General features: G+C 49.4%; 7 protein-coding genes across 7 annotated transcripts; 2 read left to right on the top strand and 5 right to left on the bottom strand.

The window, feature by feature from the left end:
* Nucleotides 1–523: 523 nt before the first annotated feature.
* On the top strand, nt 524–2,435 carry BDP55DRAFT_679352 (major facilitator superfamily transporter). Its single transcript, XM_060576041.1, has 2 exons — nt 524–1,615; nt 1,686–2,435. Exons 1-2 carry the CDS (start codon nt 689–691, stop codon nt 2,196–2,198), a joined length of 1,440 nt encoding a protein of 479 aa, XP_060424317.1. The 5' UTR covers nt 524–688; the 3' UTR covers nt 2,199–2,435.
* Nucleotides 2,436–3,662: 1,227 nt separating this feature from the next.
* BDP55DRAFT_338127 (multicopper oxidase) lies at nt 3,663–6,057 on the top strand. The gene is made up of 5 exons (XM_060566897.1): nt 3,663–3,753; nt 3,811–4,064; nt 4,185–4,312; nt 4,376–5,135; nt 5,204–6,057. Exons 2-5 carry the CDS (start codon nt 3,849–3,851, stop codon nt 5,825–5,827), a joined length of 1,728 nt encoding a protein of 575 aa, XP_060424316.1. The 5' UTR covers nt 3,663–3,753; nt 3,811–3,848; the 3' UTR covers nt 5,828–6,057.
* Nucleotides 6,039–6,929, bottom strand: BDP55DRAFT_338120 (uncharacterized protein). Its single transcript, XM_060566896.1, has one exon. It carries the CDS (start codon nt 6,798–6,800, stop codon nt 6,288–6,290), a length of 513 nt encoding a protein of 170 aa, XP_060424315.1. The 5' UTR covers nt 6,801–6,929; the 3' UTR covers nt 6,039–6,287.
* A 347-nt stretch (nt 6,930–7,276) lies between these two features.
* Nucleotides 7,277–8,668, bottom strand: BDP55DRAFT_562797 (acyl-CoA dehydrogenase/oxidase; the record flags this gene model as incomplete). The annotated part of the gene is made up of 3 exons (XM_060570182.1): nt 7,277–7,427; nt 7,481–8,109; nt 8,168–8,668. The coding sequence occupies 3 exons, from the start codon at nt 8,666–8,668 to the stop codon at nt 7,277–7,279; spliced, it is 1,281 nt and encodes a 426-aa protein (XP_060424314.1).
* A 1,264-nt stretch (nt 8,669–9,932) lies between these two features.
* BDP55DRAFT_636856 (family 3 polysaccharide lyase) lies at nt 9,933–10,893 on the bottom strand (the record flags this gene model as incomplete). The annotated part of the gene is made up of 5 exons (XM_060572937.1): nt 9,933–10,109; nt 10,172–10,192; nt 10,283–10,381; nt 10,442–10,596; nt 10,683–10,893. 5 exons carry the CDS (start codon nt 10,891–10,893, stop codon nt 9,933–9,935), a joined length of 663 nt encoding a protein of 220 aa, XP_060424313.1.
* Nucleotides 10,894–13,385: 2,492 nt separating this feature from the next.
* Nucleotides 13,386–14,470, bottom strand: BDP55DRAFT_772522 (Rhodanese-like domain-containing protein). Its single transcript, XM_060581142.1, has 2 exons — nt 14,237–14,470; nt 13,386–14,166 (listed from the first exon to the last, which is right to left on the bottom strand). The coding sequence occupies exons 1-2, from the start codon at nt 14,349–14,351 to the stop codon at nt 13,817–13,819; spliced, it is 465 nt and encodes a 154-aa protein (XP_060424312.1). The 5' UTR covers nt 14,352–14,470; the 3' UTR covers nt 13,386–13,816.
* A 1,089-nt stretch (nt 14,471–15,559) lies between these two features.
* Nucleotides 15,560–16,756, bottom strand: BDP55DRAFT_733183 (uncharacterized protein; the record flags this gene model as incomplete). Its single annotated transcript, XM_060580047.1, has 1 exon — nt 15,560–16,756. The coding sequence occupies one exon, from the start codon at nt 16,754–16,756 to the stop codon at nt 15,560–15,562; it is 1,197 nt and encodes a 398-aa protein (XP_060424311.1).
* Nucleotides 16,757–17,788: the final 1,032 nt, after the last annotated feature.

Here is a 17,788-nt window from a genome sequence, read left to right as displayed (position 1 = left end):
TACCGGCATGATGGACACGAATGCTTAGCTTCTCCAGTCCTCGCGCGTGCGTCCCCTAATTCTCTGATTGCTAAAGAGCAGATGGGAACTTGGTGGGCTCCATGAATCTGTGGAGGTACCTCCCACGTTCGAAGGCTTTGGAACGTAACACGACCTAGCCCTAACCGTGTCGTTTGGCTGAAGAGGCTTGACATGGCTGTCGGCTACTAGTCCCAGAGCAGTCCAGCCAATGGATTGACACGTCTGAATTAGTCTTGACCTAAGTTGTCGAGCTAAGCCCATCCGATTTTAGGTTCGTGAAGCTGGGAAAATGATCCATCATCAAGTATCTAGAACTTGTTGGTTCGCCCGTCGCATTCCGGCCATCTCTGCTGTTTGCCCCAGTCAGCCAGGCTGAGCTGGCATCACCGGCGTCGTGAGCGAGGCGCTGGTCTGGTAAACTCAATTACATGCCGTATCCGGAGACTTTGAGAGCTATTTTCCATTTGCCGTAAAAGAACCAATGGCTCGGTACAGCATTCTGTGTCTTGAGAATCTCGGTTTCCTTTTGTCAGCGTGATAACCCCTCGTTTTCTTTAGTACTTGGCCCACAATCGAGAGTTTGATATTCATTCCTCGACTTGCTTCCCAATCTTCGGCGATATTTGCTCGACAGACTAAGTTCAACTTGCTTACTATTCACATCACCATGATGGAGAAAGATCTCCCACCTCTACCAGTTGTCCAAAGCGTGCAATACGATGAGCATCATCAACTGACACCTTCCGACCACCACGCCCACACCACAACCTACAGCCACAGCCAAGTAATCATGTCGAGCAAGGAAGAGCATCATGTCCGACCACAAAGCCAGAGTCTTTCCGAAGGCCAGCAACGATCATTACAAGCAGACGAAGAAAAAGCCGAACTCGTACCTCCCACTATCGACGGGCCAGACGGTGGTTTCCAAGGCTGGCTCCAAGTCCTCGTCGCATTCCTGCTCGTGTTAGACGGCTTCGGCTTCATAACGGCCTTTGGTGTCTTCCAAGCATCATATGTCAAAATCTTACCGGACAGTTCAAGCTCGGATATTTCGTGGATCGGATCGATGCAGATTTTCCTCCTTTTTCTACTGGGAACACTGAGCGGCAGACTCATCGACGCCGGTCACTTCAGAATCACGTTGATCACCGGCATCGTCTTCCAAGTCGGAGGCATCTTTGGAGCCTCATTCTCCAGCAAATACTGGCACTTTCTCCTCTCACAAGGCATCGCCACTGGTATTGGCAATGGCATGCACTTCACCGCGCTTGTCTGGCTGGTCTCGCAATACTTCACAAAGAGGCGGGGTCTAGCGCTCGGGATCAGTTCCTGCGGTGCCCCCATCGGCGCCGTCATCTTCACCATCATCGCCCGAGAGATGATCCCAAGAACGGGAATCCAGTGGACGCTTCGCACCATGGGTTTCTTGGTTCTTGCTGACAGCATCGTCATTTACCTCATTGCACGACCCAAGGCTGCGACGCGCAAGGGTGGCCCCCTGCTCGAGCTGTCAGCATTCAAGGAACTGCCGTATCTCCTATTCACCATTGGCATGTTCTTCGCCTTGCTGGGTGTTTACTTTGCATACTATTATGTACGTACTTTCGCTGACTGTCTCCTTTGCATTTCTATCAGAACTTGTGAACTGACATCTTTCTCACCAGGTACCCCTTTTCAGTCGCAACAAGCTCGGCCTAGATGACAGCGGGGCCTTGACTGTCCTCATCGTCATGTCAGCCGTGGGCATCATTGGTCGACTTATCCCCCCGTATCTCGCCGACAAAAGCATCAAGCCTCTCAGAACACTCGTCATATCACTGCTCTTGAGCAGTCTCAACGTTTTTGCCTGGATCGCCGTGAGCTCCATGGCTGGACTCTACGTCTGGGTCATTGCATACGCCTTCACTGCCAACGCAGTGCAGACGCTGTTCACGGCTTCCATGGGGGAGGTCACGTCGGACATGTCAAAGCTCGGAGTCCGGATCGGCATGGTATTCACCATTGTCAGTTTTGCTTGTCTCGCTGGTCCTCCTATTGGTGGAAGTCTTGTTGGGTTGAATCACGGCAATTTCCTCTATGCGCAACTATTTGCTGGCGCTTCCATGCTGTTGGGGGGTCTTCTGGTTGCACTGGCGAAGATCAAGCAGGTTGGACAGAAGGACTTCTGGCGGATTTAGGACTTTTATTTGCATTCCCTTTTTCTCTCTCTCTCCAGGGATACCTCATCTTCATCTGTTGAAAGCACATTTGCAATAGCAAAAGCATTCAGCGGCGTTTCTCGATTTCTAGGCTGTTGGCATAGGGCGTTTGTTTCTAAATTGGAATATCACGGGGTAGGTGACTGGGAGTTCAGAGTAAACAGTTTCAAACACCGAATTCTTGCCTGCCACCGTATCTATCTATCACAGCTCCCTTGAAACGAAATCACCAACGCCAACGTGAAATTGGTAGCACCAAAGTATGCGCAAGAGTTCTCATCTCCGCAGTCATTTTGCGCTAGGCTGATAGCGAGCCCCTTCCGTTCGAGCCCGGACATTGCGGCACATTCTTGACAATCTGGGGAGATACCGCCTCATCGGATGCCAGGCATGAGAAGCTAGCACCCTGGAGCTATCGTGGCTTACCACGAATTCTGGCCAGAGGGCCTTCGAAGCCGTTTCGAGCTTGGCGCCAATGGGCTGGCTTTTTTTTGGCGTCTTTGGAAGAAGCGTCCCATTCACTGCAGAGAAAATGAAAGTAGAAATTCATCTGAAAGATAGTTGGCAGCTCTTTGCTGAAATCGATGCAGGATGCAAGCAGCTTGACATCTCTGGCTAGATCATTTGATGCGAACCAACATTTAGCTCCTACCTTAAATCCTTTGTTCTAGTGGCCATTCCCATTCGACAGAAGCCGCTGCGCAGCCGGTCAGTCGACTCGCTCAACTTGATCTAGTCAGCCTAGCTCGTTCCACAGCCCTAGACCCGGCCCTGCGGTGCCACGCTTCGACGGAAGTGACACAGAGCTAATAAGTTTCCGAGACCAGATATCAAGAAATCGAGGGTGCTTGAGACCATTTAAGCACACCTGCTGCAGTAAGGGATACAACTCATCGGCAACAACTCGTTGACAGGCGAATTGCAGGTCGATAGCAAACAAGTACAGCAGCAGACCCCAGCTCCATTGAATAGGTAATAACAAATTAAGCAAACTGGTAAACCAGTTGTATACGAGCGTACCGGCAGATCCGTGCTTTAGCGGCATGGCAACCATGCATGTCAGGAATTGTGGCGATGGCCGCGTGCGGCAACTTCTCCAGTGTTGGCATTTCAGCTTCAAGCCACATGCAGCTCGATGTCTTTTCCAGTCGTTCAACGTTCAGCCCAACCCGACGGGAAAGCCACGAGCGTGCCACCCCGGAAGCACCGTACGACCCTGGGATTCCGACTTTCTATTTTCTCTTTACCCTTGGCGGAAGTCTTTGGGGCAAACTAGCCCCATGCGCTGGGATCATGAATGTCGCCGCCCGGCTAGGCGCTTCGACGAATTCCGTCGAGGCCTTCTCAAATAGGTGAGCTACAAAGTGAGATGGCAGTGTTGTTAGTTCTGATGCATCAGTTATAAGTTGTACGCAGACGTCTGTGTCGCATTCTTTGGTCCGCTTGTCTGTCACTTTTACCAGACCCAACTATCATTACCTTTGCTTTCTACTTTCGATAGCAAGATGAAGTCTTCAGTATTGATAGCCTTGAGGTATTACGTTTTCTGTCCACCCGTGCCTATTCTCCGTCAGCACTAACATATTCCAAGGTTGTGCGGCCTCCTTTCGGGCATCTCGCATACAGTGGATGCCTTCTCGGGGACTGCGGCGAGTATTCCCACAAGTACGCCGACTCCAACCTGCCTGCCTCGATATTTGGGGGCCAAATCGAGCGAGAAGAAAGCTAGCCCGCCGTGGGGTAGCCGGACATGCGAATCTGATCCTGAGAATGTGCCTGACACTGGCGTCGTACGAAAATATGAATGGACGATACAACGGGCTGTCCTTGCACCGGATGGATTTGGTACGTTACATCGGTGTTTACTTTGCCTTCAGACGATCTTCACGTCGATCTAGCGAGGCAGAGTAGTTTCACCACATATTCTTGGTCAGTGGCTGATCATAATCATCGCCTGCAGAACAGACACTTCTCACTGTCAATGGCCAGTTCCCTGGGCCTCTCGTTGAGGCCAACTGGGGGGATATTGTCGAGGTCACCGTCCATAACAACATCACGGGTCCGGAGGAAGGCACAGCAATGCATTGGCATGGGTGAGTAGACACTCCTTAAGAATAACACAGTCTTGATGGGCTTCACGCTTACATTGTATGTAGCATACACCAGCAAGGGACTGGGCTCATGGACGGAGTCAGCGGTATCACGCAATGCCCCATTGTACCTGGTGGAAGCTTTACGTATCGCTGGAGAGCCAGCACGTATGGCTCGACTTGGTACCATGGCCATCACGCACTGCAGTATGGTGGAGGGCTGTGGGGTCCTATGGTTATCTACGGCCCTTCTCACGTCGAATACGATCTCGACTTAGGACCTGTTACACTCTCCGATTATTATCACTACCCTTACGAGAAGATTGCCTCGGATGCTATATCGACCAGTAACGATACCAGTGTTTACGCCCCCAATTCGAACAACCACTTGATCAACGGAATGAATCACTTCAATTGCTCATTGGCTCCCGCAAACACGACCTGCAAGAGTAATGCCCCACGCGCATCGCTGAGATTCAAGTCTGGCAAAGTGCACAAACTCCGGTTGATCAACACAAGTGTCGAAGCTATGCAGATCTTTTCCATCGATGGCCACAAGCTCATTGTGACCACAATGGACTTCGTGCCCGTAGAGCCTTACGAAGTGGAGTACATAATCCTCGGCGTCGGCATGCGAGCTGAAGTTCTCGTAAAGGGAAATGGAGACCCGACGCGGTCGTACTACATGCGCTCGAGAATCCAATGTGCTGTCACGAAAGTCAACGAGACACTAGGCACTATCTTCTACGACGAAACGCCTTCCACGATTGTGCCAGTCACCAAGACCGTTGCGGCTCTGCCAAACTTCTCTTCGACATGTGGTGATGTAAGTACTCACTCGGTGCTATATCCCCTCCAAGTAAGCCGTCGTGCTAACCCACGCTACCTTTTTAGCCTGATCTTCACTTGAAAAAGCCGATTTATAAGAAGCGTGTTCCTAAGCCCGACTTGACATTGCTCTACGACATCGAATTTCGAGCCAACGCTAGCGGCAACCATGAATGGTTGATGAACAACGTCACTTTCCAAGCCGACTGGAGCCGTCCTTTGTACATTGAGGCGGTAGATGGCCATGCCGAGTATCTCAAGGACCCCCAACACATCTTGGCCACGATTCCTGACGATGTCCGCCATGTTCGTGTTATCCTCAACAACCATTTCTCTGTCCATCCGATGCACATTCATGGCGGTGACTTCCAGATCCTGAGCGAATCAGACGGGTTCTATAACGGCAGTCTCAAGTATCCTAAGAATCCGGCCCGCGCCGACACGGAACTTCTCCGACGTAACGGCAATCTTGTTGTGCAGTTCGAAGCCAAAAACCCGGGAATTTGGAGTTTCCACTGCCATACTGCGTGGCATGCCAGCGTTGGTCTCTACATCAACTTCCTGGTCAAGCCAAAGAAAGTTCAGCAAAGTAAGATCCCTGACGACGTACGCGAGGTTTGCGCGGCTTGGGATGACTATAGACAACTGCATGGCGAGAATGCTCTACCTTTTGACAGTGGGCTTCGATAAGACCTGGATGTTCGGCAAAAAGATTGTCATCTTGTGAATTTGTGTTTGGGGCTGTCGCTGTGACGTAAAAATGATGGATCTTGCATAGCGAGGAGTTCAGTTGATTGCTTAATACTTTCATCTAATCACTTAGTATAATTATTTAGCTCATGAAGCAAGAACTGCACTTGTAGAATGAGCTCTTTACTTCAACTATGCACCGCACAAGCGCGAAGTCAGACCCGAGAGTAGATATGAAAGCTTGGTGCCAGCCTTTAATCCCCTCAAAATAGCGACCAAATCATGCGCCATTGTTTGAAGAACACCCGCATTTGCTGCACTTGTCTAGATGCTAAGCCGTCACATCCCGTTCCGTGCCATTCCTCAGCATAACGACCTTACACAAGCGCCTCCCACAACTTGTTCGTCGCTGTCAAGCCTTAAAAAGCTCAAAGATGCGCTCTTGAGGATCTTCCATCGCTCATTCTTTGGTTTCGTCCCCGCACGAAGACTTGTCCATCAGCTCTTGTGCTTCCGGGTCTTGGTACTGCCGCCTCGGCCAAAAACCACCTGAAAGCCAGACCGTAGCAACAAGGGAGCGCTTTCTCAAAGTTGAAGGCGCAACTCCATAGCCAGTAGCAGCATCCCAGATGTGAGAAGCTACTCCGGCGGCATAATGGTGCCCGCTTGTCTGTTGGATGACAAAGCCTATGACCGCGACGGGGCAGTAAATAGCTATTTGCACGGTCGCGACTGGCACAATCAAGACGCAGCCTACCATCCAGAGGAGCATGATGATTGATTGGATAATTGAGAGAAGAAGCCAGAAGATTAGACGCAATCTCGGTTTGGTCGGACATTGGGGGTTTGGCGCCATACTATCCTCGCGCATGTCGATAGCCGCCGTCATAAACGAAACCGCCAGCACGACTGCGGAAAATACGGTAGCCATGGTCACGGAGTGATTGACCAAGGCTTTCAAATGAGGATCCATGACTTGAGCAACAGTTACGACGGACTTGTCGAAGAATTCGGATGGGATTGCAATCGTGCTCTTGATGATGACACAAAAATGAGGTTGGAACAGGCTGATTTATTTAAAGCAGAACGTAGAAGGTGAGAGTGGAATGCAAATAACACTTGAGATAGTTAGAACAATATCGTCATGCCAACAAGGTGGTGTAGCCGTATTGGGGGCCGGTCGCTGCGGTAGTTGTTCGCATAAATTCCTCCCAATAAACCTTAAGTGGTACTGATGGGAATCATGCTGCAATTGAGGTCCCAGACTGCCGTAGTGCCAAATTCTTCTCTTAAACTTTCATTGCTACAGAATAGATTTAAATCTGAGCGGTCAAGGTGTGCTAACAGTGAGACCCCCAGCTTGAGGTTTGTCATCTCCATAGCTTCAATAGATTGGTGTTGGAAGTCTCCGAAGGGACCGAAACATTAGTGCCTCTCATATCATGATGACTACAGGTTTGACCAGGGTTTATATCCTTCCTCACACATCAGTTTCTGGAACTGACGTCGTCTAATGCCCACGTTGCCTCCATCGAACAAGGGGAAAACGGCCGCATCGGCCAAGAGGCGCGAGAAGCCAGCGCTTTCGGCGTATGAGGTCCTGGTCAGGTAAGAATACATTCAGATACTAGATTCAAGAGTGAAGCGACTTACATGCCAACCACTTGCATGCAGTCCCACACGCAGGTGACTGCGGAGTCACTGCTGTAAATCTTGGCTGTGAGGCAAGACTCAAATCGAGCCTTGGCGTCGCCAGGACCATTGTCCAAGCTATCGAGGGCTTTCCAAACTAACATTCGGGAGGTATCGATCTTGATCTTTGCACTGATGAGCAGGTCTGCGGGACTTTGTCTCTGAATGATGGGCATAGATCCACCGCGATGATCTTTCTTTGCGAATTCGAGTGCCTTCTCAAAAGCGGCGCGCATGGTGCCGACTGCCATGGCCCCGACTAGGGCTCCAGAGATGCCAAAGGCTTGTTCGATGTATGGCCCAGCCTTGCCAGGGGCAAATAGAACGTGGTCAGCTGGGACTTTGAAGTTAGTGTATCGGGTGTGGGGGCCGGTGACAGCGATGTGCCCGAAAAGCTCAGGCTCGCTGAGAAGTTCAAAGGCTTCCGGAGGATTCTGAGCCACGACCTCTCGAGTCACGAGGAATACCATCAAGTTGTCCACAGGGTTGACGTCGGATTTCTCTGAGCCACCATCCTCAGAATAGCGTGCGCAGAGGCATGTAAGTTCGGCTCCTTTGCCATCCCAGCCGGCACTGTTTGTCGTCCACAGCTATTGCAAGATCAGACTTATATGGTTATAGGGGGTCTGAATTATGTGAGCTTCTTACCTTTTCACCGTTAACAATGTAGAAATCCCCTTCTTTCCTGGCAGTTACTCCAAGACCTTTCCCTCCTTGCTCAAGGTGATTGGCAGTGCCGCCTGGTTCGGAGTGAGCCAGACTCGCCAGGGGGTCGCCTTCACCAGAAAGAAATGGCTTCAAGAACCTCTCTTTCTGCTCAGTCGTGCCACCAAGAACCAGAGGCAATAGTCCTAAAGCACTGCCAACTATGTGAATTACAATGCTAGACTCGACTGCATAAAGCTCCTCTAAAAGGAAGGCAGTTTCCAAAAGTGTATCCGCATCGCCACCCGCGGCTTTGGGGACAAATGCCTTGAGCAACCCCGCTTTCACCAACTTGGCGTAGTAAGGTCGAGTTGCACGGAATCGCGTGAGTTGGTCTGGGTACTTGGAGTAATCCGCGTAAGCTTGTGTAAGGACTTCTTTTGCAACTGCAGCCCCTTTGGTCCGTAAAGCCTTTTGGTCTTCGGTGAGACTGAACTGAACCATTTTGAATGCAATCTCTGACCTAAGCCGATACTGTGATTTGGTTAGCTTGGTGAATAAATTAGAACGTGGACTTACTTACAATTAAATATTTGAGACGTAAGGTATCGTCTACTGAAGTTTGACTCTCGGTACTGATGGTACGTTGAAAGTAACAGCTCCCATAGGCTTTTGAGGCAGCTGCTTCTTATATGTCGTCAACACATCTCCTCAGGGATTCGGCACTTGGAGGACCTATCGAAGATGGAGGCGTGCTAGAGCTGATGCTTCTCAATCAGAACACCAAACCTCCAACAAGTGCCATCTTTCGAAACATCCCTATCTTCAGCTTCTCAGTCGCCGATCAACTAGACTCACCTATATTCTTGATTCCGCGGAAGTCCAACATCCAAGCAGGGTTGTTCTATCTTATCACTGACCATGGGGTTGGCCGCGTAGAGATGTATATCGCGGTTGAGCATTACCCGCTCGGTGAGTCTGGAGGTGTGGCTTCCGCGGCTAAGCATTACCCGGAAGTGGTAGCCACTCGGAGTAGCAGGGCTTATCCACACGCCGTATCTAAGTTGACAGTCCCCGCATTCTGCTGATATAGGATCTGCCGGAGTTCACGGGTTGATCTATATCAGATAAACCTCGTCATCACAGCCTCTATCATTGGTCGTGGCATAAAGAATAAAAGATTCGGTAGCATGGTCACATGGCGGGAATTGGCGTGCAATAGTCTCGTCGATCCTTACGCGAAGGCAGACGTAGAGACTTGTAGTCAGAAACTAATTACATGGTCAATACCACACCGAAATAATTACCTATGAACATGCGATGGATTGATAGGATTGTCTGCCCGGCTGCCGTTGCAAGTCGCCAGAGTGCAACGCTAGTTTCATGCACCAAGCGCTTGTTACAGGACAAACAGGTAGGGTCGGCATGTACGGAGCCTGAAAAGTCCTAGCGTCGGATGGTTGATCTTCTTTCCCGAAGCATTTGTTGACTTACTTACTTAGTTATGGGCCGAGATACTCTCATGATACTGAGGACTAGCAACGCCGCATCGAAGCGGGTAGAAATGCATTTTACACATACAAATGATTGTGATTTCGATTTAGACGAACTAGACGATACATGTTCCAACTAAGTGCTGTAGGTATCTTTTGTGCCATGAAGACTCATAGGGTTTGGAATAACGAAGAAGGACCTTTATATTCCCCACCTTACAAGTCCTGCGGCTTCTGAATGTCATTGGTAAAGACTGAGCTTTGATATGATGCATTCAGCAAGGGCCATCCTTGACGCCAGGACCACTGTAGTTCTGGCAAGGGGTTTTGGCATCGGTGCAGACGTTTACCAGAGTTGCCTTATCGCCATTGGCCTTGGTGATTCCAGCAACCTCACCTCCATTGCGGGCAGTCACGCCCTCAATGTAGACCTCACGGGCGCACTTCTCGCACTAGAATCATGTGGTAAGTTTTCGGCTAGACCTCCGTGGGAGTAAAAGTGGGAGTAACTCACCGTTCCGTAAGAGCGATAGACCTTTCCGTAGTCGTTTGCGTAGAAGTTGATGATCGTTTCGAAAGTTAGTCAATAGCATTCAAAGGTATGTATAGGGATAGTGTAACTCACGTTCACACGGCCGCAGCCATTATGCTGAATGATCTTGTCGGCTGCGTGGTAGGCTCCTCCTCCAACGATCCAGGTAACGTCACCGGCTTTGTCATTCTTCTGAATAGTCCATAGGATTAGCGATACAGAGAGTGCAAATCATATCGTTTGAGGACTTACGATGGAGATGGCGTCCTCGCAAACATCTTCGAACCAGACGAACTCGATGTTGCATCCACCGCCTAGGCAGTAAACGCCCTCACCAGCAGTCTTCCCAATGATTACGTTTCGCAGGGTGGCACCCTTCTGTAAAACGAAAGCTGTGTCTTTCTCTCCTAAGATTATTATACTACTGTAAGCATATAGATAGTAGAGCGCAAGGCAGGAACTTTGGTTGAAAGGATGGGTTCCCCAATCGTACCTCCTTCCACCTGCTCTCTGCAAGAGGTGGGATTTCTATCATACTTGGCCCAACCACCGTCGAATACCTCACCGGATTTCACATAGATGGGAGCGGATATTTGCTTGTTGGAAGTGGCCTTGGGCAAACCGCCCTCGTACCCCAAACATGCTAATGTCGTGGGAAGGGCCCCCAGAAGAGCGGCGGCCAGGACTCCAATCTTGCTAAGCATTGTTCTAAATGAGGTTGAACCTGATGGAAAAAGCTTGAGGATGTAAAAAGTTGCTGTTTGGATATAGCATTCTCGTCCTAATAATGATTGCGGGGGAGAGGGTTTATAGAAACTTCAGTCCAGAGACCATGAAGCGTCATCAATAGGTAAGGTAAGCGGTAAACTTTCGCGAAATGGTTCGCATCGAGCATTGTGACCTAGGTCAGATGCCTTCAGAATATGATTTCTTGGTTCATTAATTTAAGGTATCTATAATGATTTTTGAGTCGTGGGAAATCTTCCTGGTTGCTGGAAAGCTTGGATAATTTCCGTAGCTTCCTGTTTTGAGGGCCTGAAATCCTAAGAGTCATCGTCGTTGGCGCAGAAATGAAGTCCGAACTAAGGACATTTCAAAGCATCCTCTTTCTGAATCTTGGAGATAATTGATAGTCCCACCAATTGGAGGAGACTACATATGCAGCATAAGAAAAACGCACGCTTGGTGGCCTGCAATCGGCGCGTAGTTTAGCATTTGACTGTTTGACACGACCATCCATGGAATCGAGGTACTTAGGGCACGTATGATTTAATTTTTATTCAAAGCCAAGGGCTTATTGGAAGTGGCCCCGCTGAGTAGATCTTAAGCATGTCGATCATTGAACAGTGAAGATGAGAAAATCAAGGGTTCATTAACCCCTAGTCTGGCCGAAGTCAGCAGTTCTGCGGGCCAAAGAGCTACTCTACCTTAGACTAAGAAATACCTGCTACGTACTGGTCTCTTGGCTCAAACATACGAACCGTGATGCTGTATTCCCGTGGAGTCTATGGAGTCGTGATTCAAGTCGGGACTTGTGTTCACGAGTAGAGTTGTGGCTGGATATATCGCCCAAACACCGTGGATGCATTTCATGATCAAGCTCAAGTTATAACCGATCCCATGACTTTTTTTCACATCAGACACTGGCTGAAGTCCCCGGACATTGAGGATGCCAATGGCTTGGCTTGAGTTTGAAAGGCGGCCAAGGCGAGTAAGGTGACAGGGGCGAAGCCGAATTCCGCCTTGGGCCCTGGGGTAAGAGCGAGGATCTGGAGATGCAATTCCCCCTAGCACGACCAGGAATCAAAAGATTTGCCGTTCCGTCCGCGACTGAATTAGCATGGCATCTTGGCCGGATGGTGATATGTCAGACTGGGCAATGCACATCACTCAAATGCGGAGTCAATGAAGATGGCACGACACTCGTACTCAGGTACTTAGCCACAAGGCCAGAAGGAAAGTGTCAATGTTACTAAGGTACTTAATATCACATGTCGACTGTCTACCTTAAGGGGACCGACAGTTGGCCTTAATGCAATTTCGTGTTCATAGGGTGAATGAATACTGGAAGGCAGCATGTCCGAGAAATGTGCCTTTTATAAGCCCTCCATCGCCAATGTTGAACTGGATTGAGATGTACCTTTGATCAATTCTAAGAATGATGAATCTTAGGTACATTCTGCCGAAGTGTACATGTAGAGTTGTCGGAAAGTCTCGTGCTCTGGGTGTCGTCAACTTAGTACCTACCGAAGACTCCGTCGGGGAAAGTGTATTATACTTACCTCGATCCCTTCAAGTTTGGCTTGCCGCTTCTGTGTTCGACTGCCTTCTCTGAAACCTGAGGTTTCGGCGCTAAAGCTTCCGCGGAGCTTGAGTCTTTGCATTCGTCTCCGACAAGCCACATACTGTAGTTCAGCCAGGAATTGAGGGCATGATGGCATGAGAAGAAGGCAGTAAGCAACATATCGGCCGCGTTTACAGTTCTGCTGCAATCGAAAGGATCACAGACGGGTTCGATGCATGATCCGAAGAGGAAGCCAGGGACAATAGCAATGATTGCCAGACCAAGGATTACGATGCAATAGGCTAGCATCGGCGTCGAAAGGATGATAAATCCGAGAAACGTCAGACACCAGGTGGCTGCGAATTGAGCAGACGAGAGCTTGTCACCTGCCAACCGATCGTCCTGTTCACCAACGACAACAGCATGAGCCACAAATGCAATTCACGATGTCGAGGTCAGCATTGCAACGCTTGCGACAATAATCCAACCTGTTTCTCCCGTGATATGTATAGCGACTGCCTCTTTCTCAGTGGTGGTTATAATAGAGCTGAACCTTCAGTGAAGTATTCTTGGTCTGATGGACTTTGAGCGAGAGCACTGAAGAAATGTGTTTCGGGCTTGCAGAGTGAGTTTAGGTGGTGCGGTGTAATGATGTAAGGTAAAGGGATTCCGACGTACAAACTCGAGTAGATAGAATGTGGACATACCTTATAGTACGAGCTGATGTCACTCCGTTGAATGAGTTCAAGGTTTGGTGTACCTTGGTCGACACCAAATATCCTGAAGTCTAAGCATATTCACTAGGGTGCCTTGGTAGTCTCCTTTCCGGGCACTAAAGGAAATCAGAAGCACAGGGAGGACTTAACAGCAGGTTTAAGTTCGCCGCCAGATCCTTGAATGGACTTAGAACTTGCTTCCTGCAGACTTTTGGGACTGGCCTAGGAGTAGAGTGCATGTCTTGAGATTCTTGTTGACGGAACGTGGTCGAGATTGTAAGATAGTACCGCCAGGTTCTAGTCAAATGACACATCTCAAAGGCGAGAAATGCGAGTTCTGACATCAAACATTCGATTATCTGATGCACCTTTACCGGCCTATTCCAATCACTGAGCAGAACGAGTTTTGGGATTTAGCTCATATCACCACTTGGCTTGAAAGAGCTACATCTCAGGGATTCAGGGCAGACATCCTCTGTGCAAGCCGGTACGACATAGCTACCATGGGCCGTGAGACACGGAGTCGCACCCGGAAGACCGAGCAAGCCCCCAATGAGCTACCAAGCACTTCGTTCCTTTTCCTAGACACGCAGTGACTTGAGAGCATGAAATTTAGATTGAAGAAGTTCACATCCAATAGCCATCTTTCCAGAGCTCCTTGCTATATCCCTCGGTCAATTGCTCGTCCCCGCCGTAAGTTTCCTGCCAACCGACGAATCCGCGATCCAGAACGTATACTGTCTGTGGCTCCGTAGCTGCCGAGTCTTCCGCCGAGCCAGAGGAAGCCTTGGAGGCGAGATTCTGGTCGCGCTCTCGGAGATATCGAAGGGCAGCACTGGGTCCTCGTTGCTGTGATAAGGCGCAGTGGAATACAACCGTCTTCTTGCCTTCGAGGTGGCGCATGAGGGTGGGCATCCTAGCATCGAGACTTCTAGAGGGCATATTGATACACCCTTTGATATGACCGCCGAGGTAATCTATGGGAAGAATAGAGGTTAGCAGTGCAATCAAGCGGATTGCTTGGTCGGGGACAGGAACGGAGCTAACCATCGTCGCGAACGTCAACGACGGCCACAGACGAAGTGCCTGCAGCCTGCTCTGCCAATAGAAGAGCGGAGAGTTTGTCAGCAGTAATGCGCTGGAGACTTCCGATAGTCGCCATGGTTCGTGTTCGGCGGAGGAGACTCGAGGAAATGGAGATGCGTTCTTCGGCCAGGCGCACGGAATGGCAAAGTGACGTCGGGACTTTCTCGAAGTCAATCGCGACAGCTTTGATTTTTGGTGGGGAGCTTCGATGCGCGGGGCAAGTCCCTCCCATGTATCCCTGTCGCTCAATCATGGTGGGGTATCCCTGCAGTCTCGGCATGATTACATAAGGTCTGTTTTTGCTACTCTTCACGGATTCACCATCAACTTTAAACTCAACTTTTACTGAGGACTTACACATTGAACTTGCCTGCGACGTGACTGGGATATTGGACTTTTGAGTTCAACACATATTTTTACCTAATTTAGAGCTACCTGATTCGCTTCAACTTCTGGTTAATTTCAAGGGCCAGGGCCCAGGTCAGCCTTGCTTCGGAGTTCTGCAGTGCATATCCGTTTTTAGTCCACCCCAATCCGCAAGACGGCTTCTCTTAAAGACATGATAACATTAGACATCTGACTTAAAAAAGTCAAGCAGTCAGTCGCTGGCCAAAGGTGGCCGCCAACGCACAAATCGAGGTTGATGTAAGGGCATGGAGGCTTGGTCCCTTAAAGCGCTGATCTGCGTTGCGATCCGCCCATTTTCTCTCCGTACTCCATCTTGCTCGGTTTCGGGGTTTTAAATGATACAGGGTATTCTAAGAGTGAAGTCCTCTGAAGAAAAATTGCGAATGAGGGACGGATCCCAAAGTACGGCCATCGAACAGGTCGTTGTCCGGGACATGGCTCCGCGGCCCACCTTCAATCTCGGCCTCGGCGCTTGTTTGGAACGCCGCCTTCGATCTCAAATCATTATGGACCAAGCTACACCCCGAGACTTGGGATCAGTAATTTTTGTTTGTGCTACAGACTAAATGAGACTCTAGAGACAGTACCATTCGAGAGTCAACGAGGTCAACATCGTCATTTCTCTTTTGTCATTCAAGTTTGAAGTCACCCCCTGCGCCGATACTCGAAGTACGTTGTGTTAACACTGCCATCCCGTCATGGCCCGAGCTTTCAACGTCTCTGATGGATGTACGCCGCATGTCCAGGTCAGTCGGAGTCATAACGGAACAGACTCAATTACAGCCTCTGAGTAAAATCTGCTTATCTTAGGTTCTTAATTCGATCAATGGTTGCGTTGGACATAAATACAGAACTGACTTGGAGCGCAAACCCTCATCAAACGGCATCTTCCCAAATAGACCTGGCCACGTCTCTCACAAGAACGAGCTTTTCCCACATTCTGTCCTCAGTAGCAACACCATGGTTGATACTGAAGCTAGCGAAGCCACACTGGGGGCTCACGGCGAGCGAATCTGCCAACACATCTGACACGTTCCGTCTTTGCCCCTTCGCCATGACTTCAGCAGCCTCATAGACCCTCCTCACTAATACATCCTTGTTCTCAAGGTCTGCAACCTTCGTCGAAACGAGACCAAGAACCACGTTCTTTCCTTGCGGAACAAATCTCAACGGCTCAAAGTGTCCAGACACTCGAGGATCATCAAACTCCAGGTAGAATGTCTGATAGTTGAGCTTGGGAAAGACCTTGGCGGCGATCTTTTCGTAAGATCCTTTGGCAAAGGATGGCTGACCAGGCATATTGCCGCGACAAAGATGGATGCCCATATGCAGATCAGATGGTAGATCTCTCAGAAGTTGGTTGTGCGCCCAAATGTAGAGATCCAGCAATGCTTCAGGGTCAACGCCGTCGCCCCTGAGGCCCTCCCTGAACTTCTTGGTGACGAAGAAAGTCAAATTCGGGTCGTCCACCTGTATGGATCGGAGGCCCGCGTCGTAGAGAGCTTGGATCTCTGAACGAAATGCTGCCGCCAAGTCGAGAAAGTAATCTTTGTCAGAGGTGTAAACCCCAGGGGCAAATGCTGTGCCGTTTGCAAGGTACATGTGTTGCCAGGAGATGGACGGTATTGACATCTTACAATCCTTCCAGCGTTCTTGCGGGAGCGTCTTCTTGATCATCTCCCAGGCGGGAAGGTAAGCCGAGTCCACGAACTTGATCTTTCCTGTGGCGGGCACGGCGGAGAAGTGATTGTATCCCATCTTAGCTAACCCGATAAAGGTTGGCAGGTTGGGCCGGAAGTCTTGAGGAACCCTGAGGTCATCTCTCACCGTCATCCCCTGAAGATTCTCAAATAAGCCGCTGAAGAAGATAGTTCTCTCATATTCGCCAGAGGTGATGGGCCTAATATCGAGCTTAATTTGCTTCTGAACGGCGTACATGATAGAGGCAGATGTGGCAGCGGCCTGGTCTTCGGATAGTTTGCTGTCGTAAAAGCCCAAAGAGCCTCTTTCTTCGAGCAGGAAGGCAGGTCGAATGAGAGAGCCGACTTGGTCAGCTCGGAAGAGAGGCGCCATGTTAACACTGTCGCTGATTTTCAGGCAAAGCTCTTCGGACCTGGATGTCCCCTAATCTGTTGGACTGAACTGATCTTAAATAATTTTCTTCTATACCCCAGACCCTGCTAGCCCTTGAGGGCCACATGCCACACTGTGGGGAAAGGTGATACTCTTCTAGAGGAGACAGGCACAAACGATACGTTTTGACAGGGCCGCTGAAGAAGATAAGCAGGTTCATACCTTGATCTTCCTTCTTTCATTGGCTGAATGATCCAGGCAGAAATTTGGACGGGTGAGGAAATAGTGCCGGGGGCCAGTCCTGTTATGATGAGTGAGTAGCAAACATGTTTGCTTAATGACATGCGTATTGGACCAACGACAGCTAACGCGCGGAACAACCCTGCCGAAATGCTCCATCTTTCCCTAAGAGGAATCTCACCTGTCAGATTTATGTTGGTTCACTTTGGCAACATCCTGTTGGGAGTCTTACTGGTATTCCTACTCAGCGCTAGGAAGATTTCTTTTCGGTTATATTTTTCGTCTCATTCGACCAAAGTCCCTTTCGATGCTCTAGATCTGTCAGCCTCTATTATCATCCAGGGCTTTTCCTGGGACAGGCTGTGATTAGGTCTGAGTACGAAACTCTTCACTTGGATACCATCCTCTTGTAAAGCGTTACGTTACATCTCGTTGGAAACTACTTACTTACCTTGAGACAGATTGTCCTTCACACACCCTAGATCTTGTAGTACTGAGACAATCGCCCACTAAAGTGATTCTATCTTCTAACTACTGAATGAATTGCAGGCACTACTTCTAGAGTTCAAAACGAGGACGAAATTCGGAAGTGATGTCGGTCGTCTGGCAACAAAAACGAAATGCATGAGCAAATGCGCCCAGTTTGGAGCCTATGTGACAGACAATATGACAACAAATTCAAGTGAAATTCAAGACTTCAAGAAATGTAGAGACTCCAACTGCCTCAATATCTCTATCACAATACTTTTCTAGTTAAGTTGTGGGTCTTTAGTCACGCAAGTGCCTTAACCT

This window comes from Colletotrichum godetiae (assembly GCF_030913485.1).
Source record: "Colletotrichum godetiae strain CBS 193.32 chromosome Unknown BDP55scaffold_59, whole genome shotgun sequence".
In the NCBI taxonomy this organism is placed as follows: domain Eukaryota; kingdom Fungi; phylum Ascomycota; class Sordariomycetes; order Glomerellales; family Glomerellaceae; genus Colletotrichum; species Colletotrichum godetiae.
This window is presented reverse-complemented; position numbering and strand designations above follow the sequence as displayed.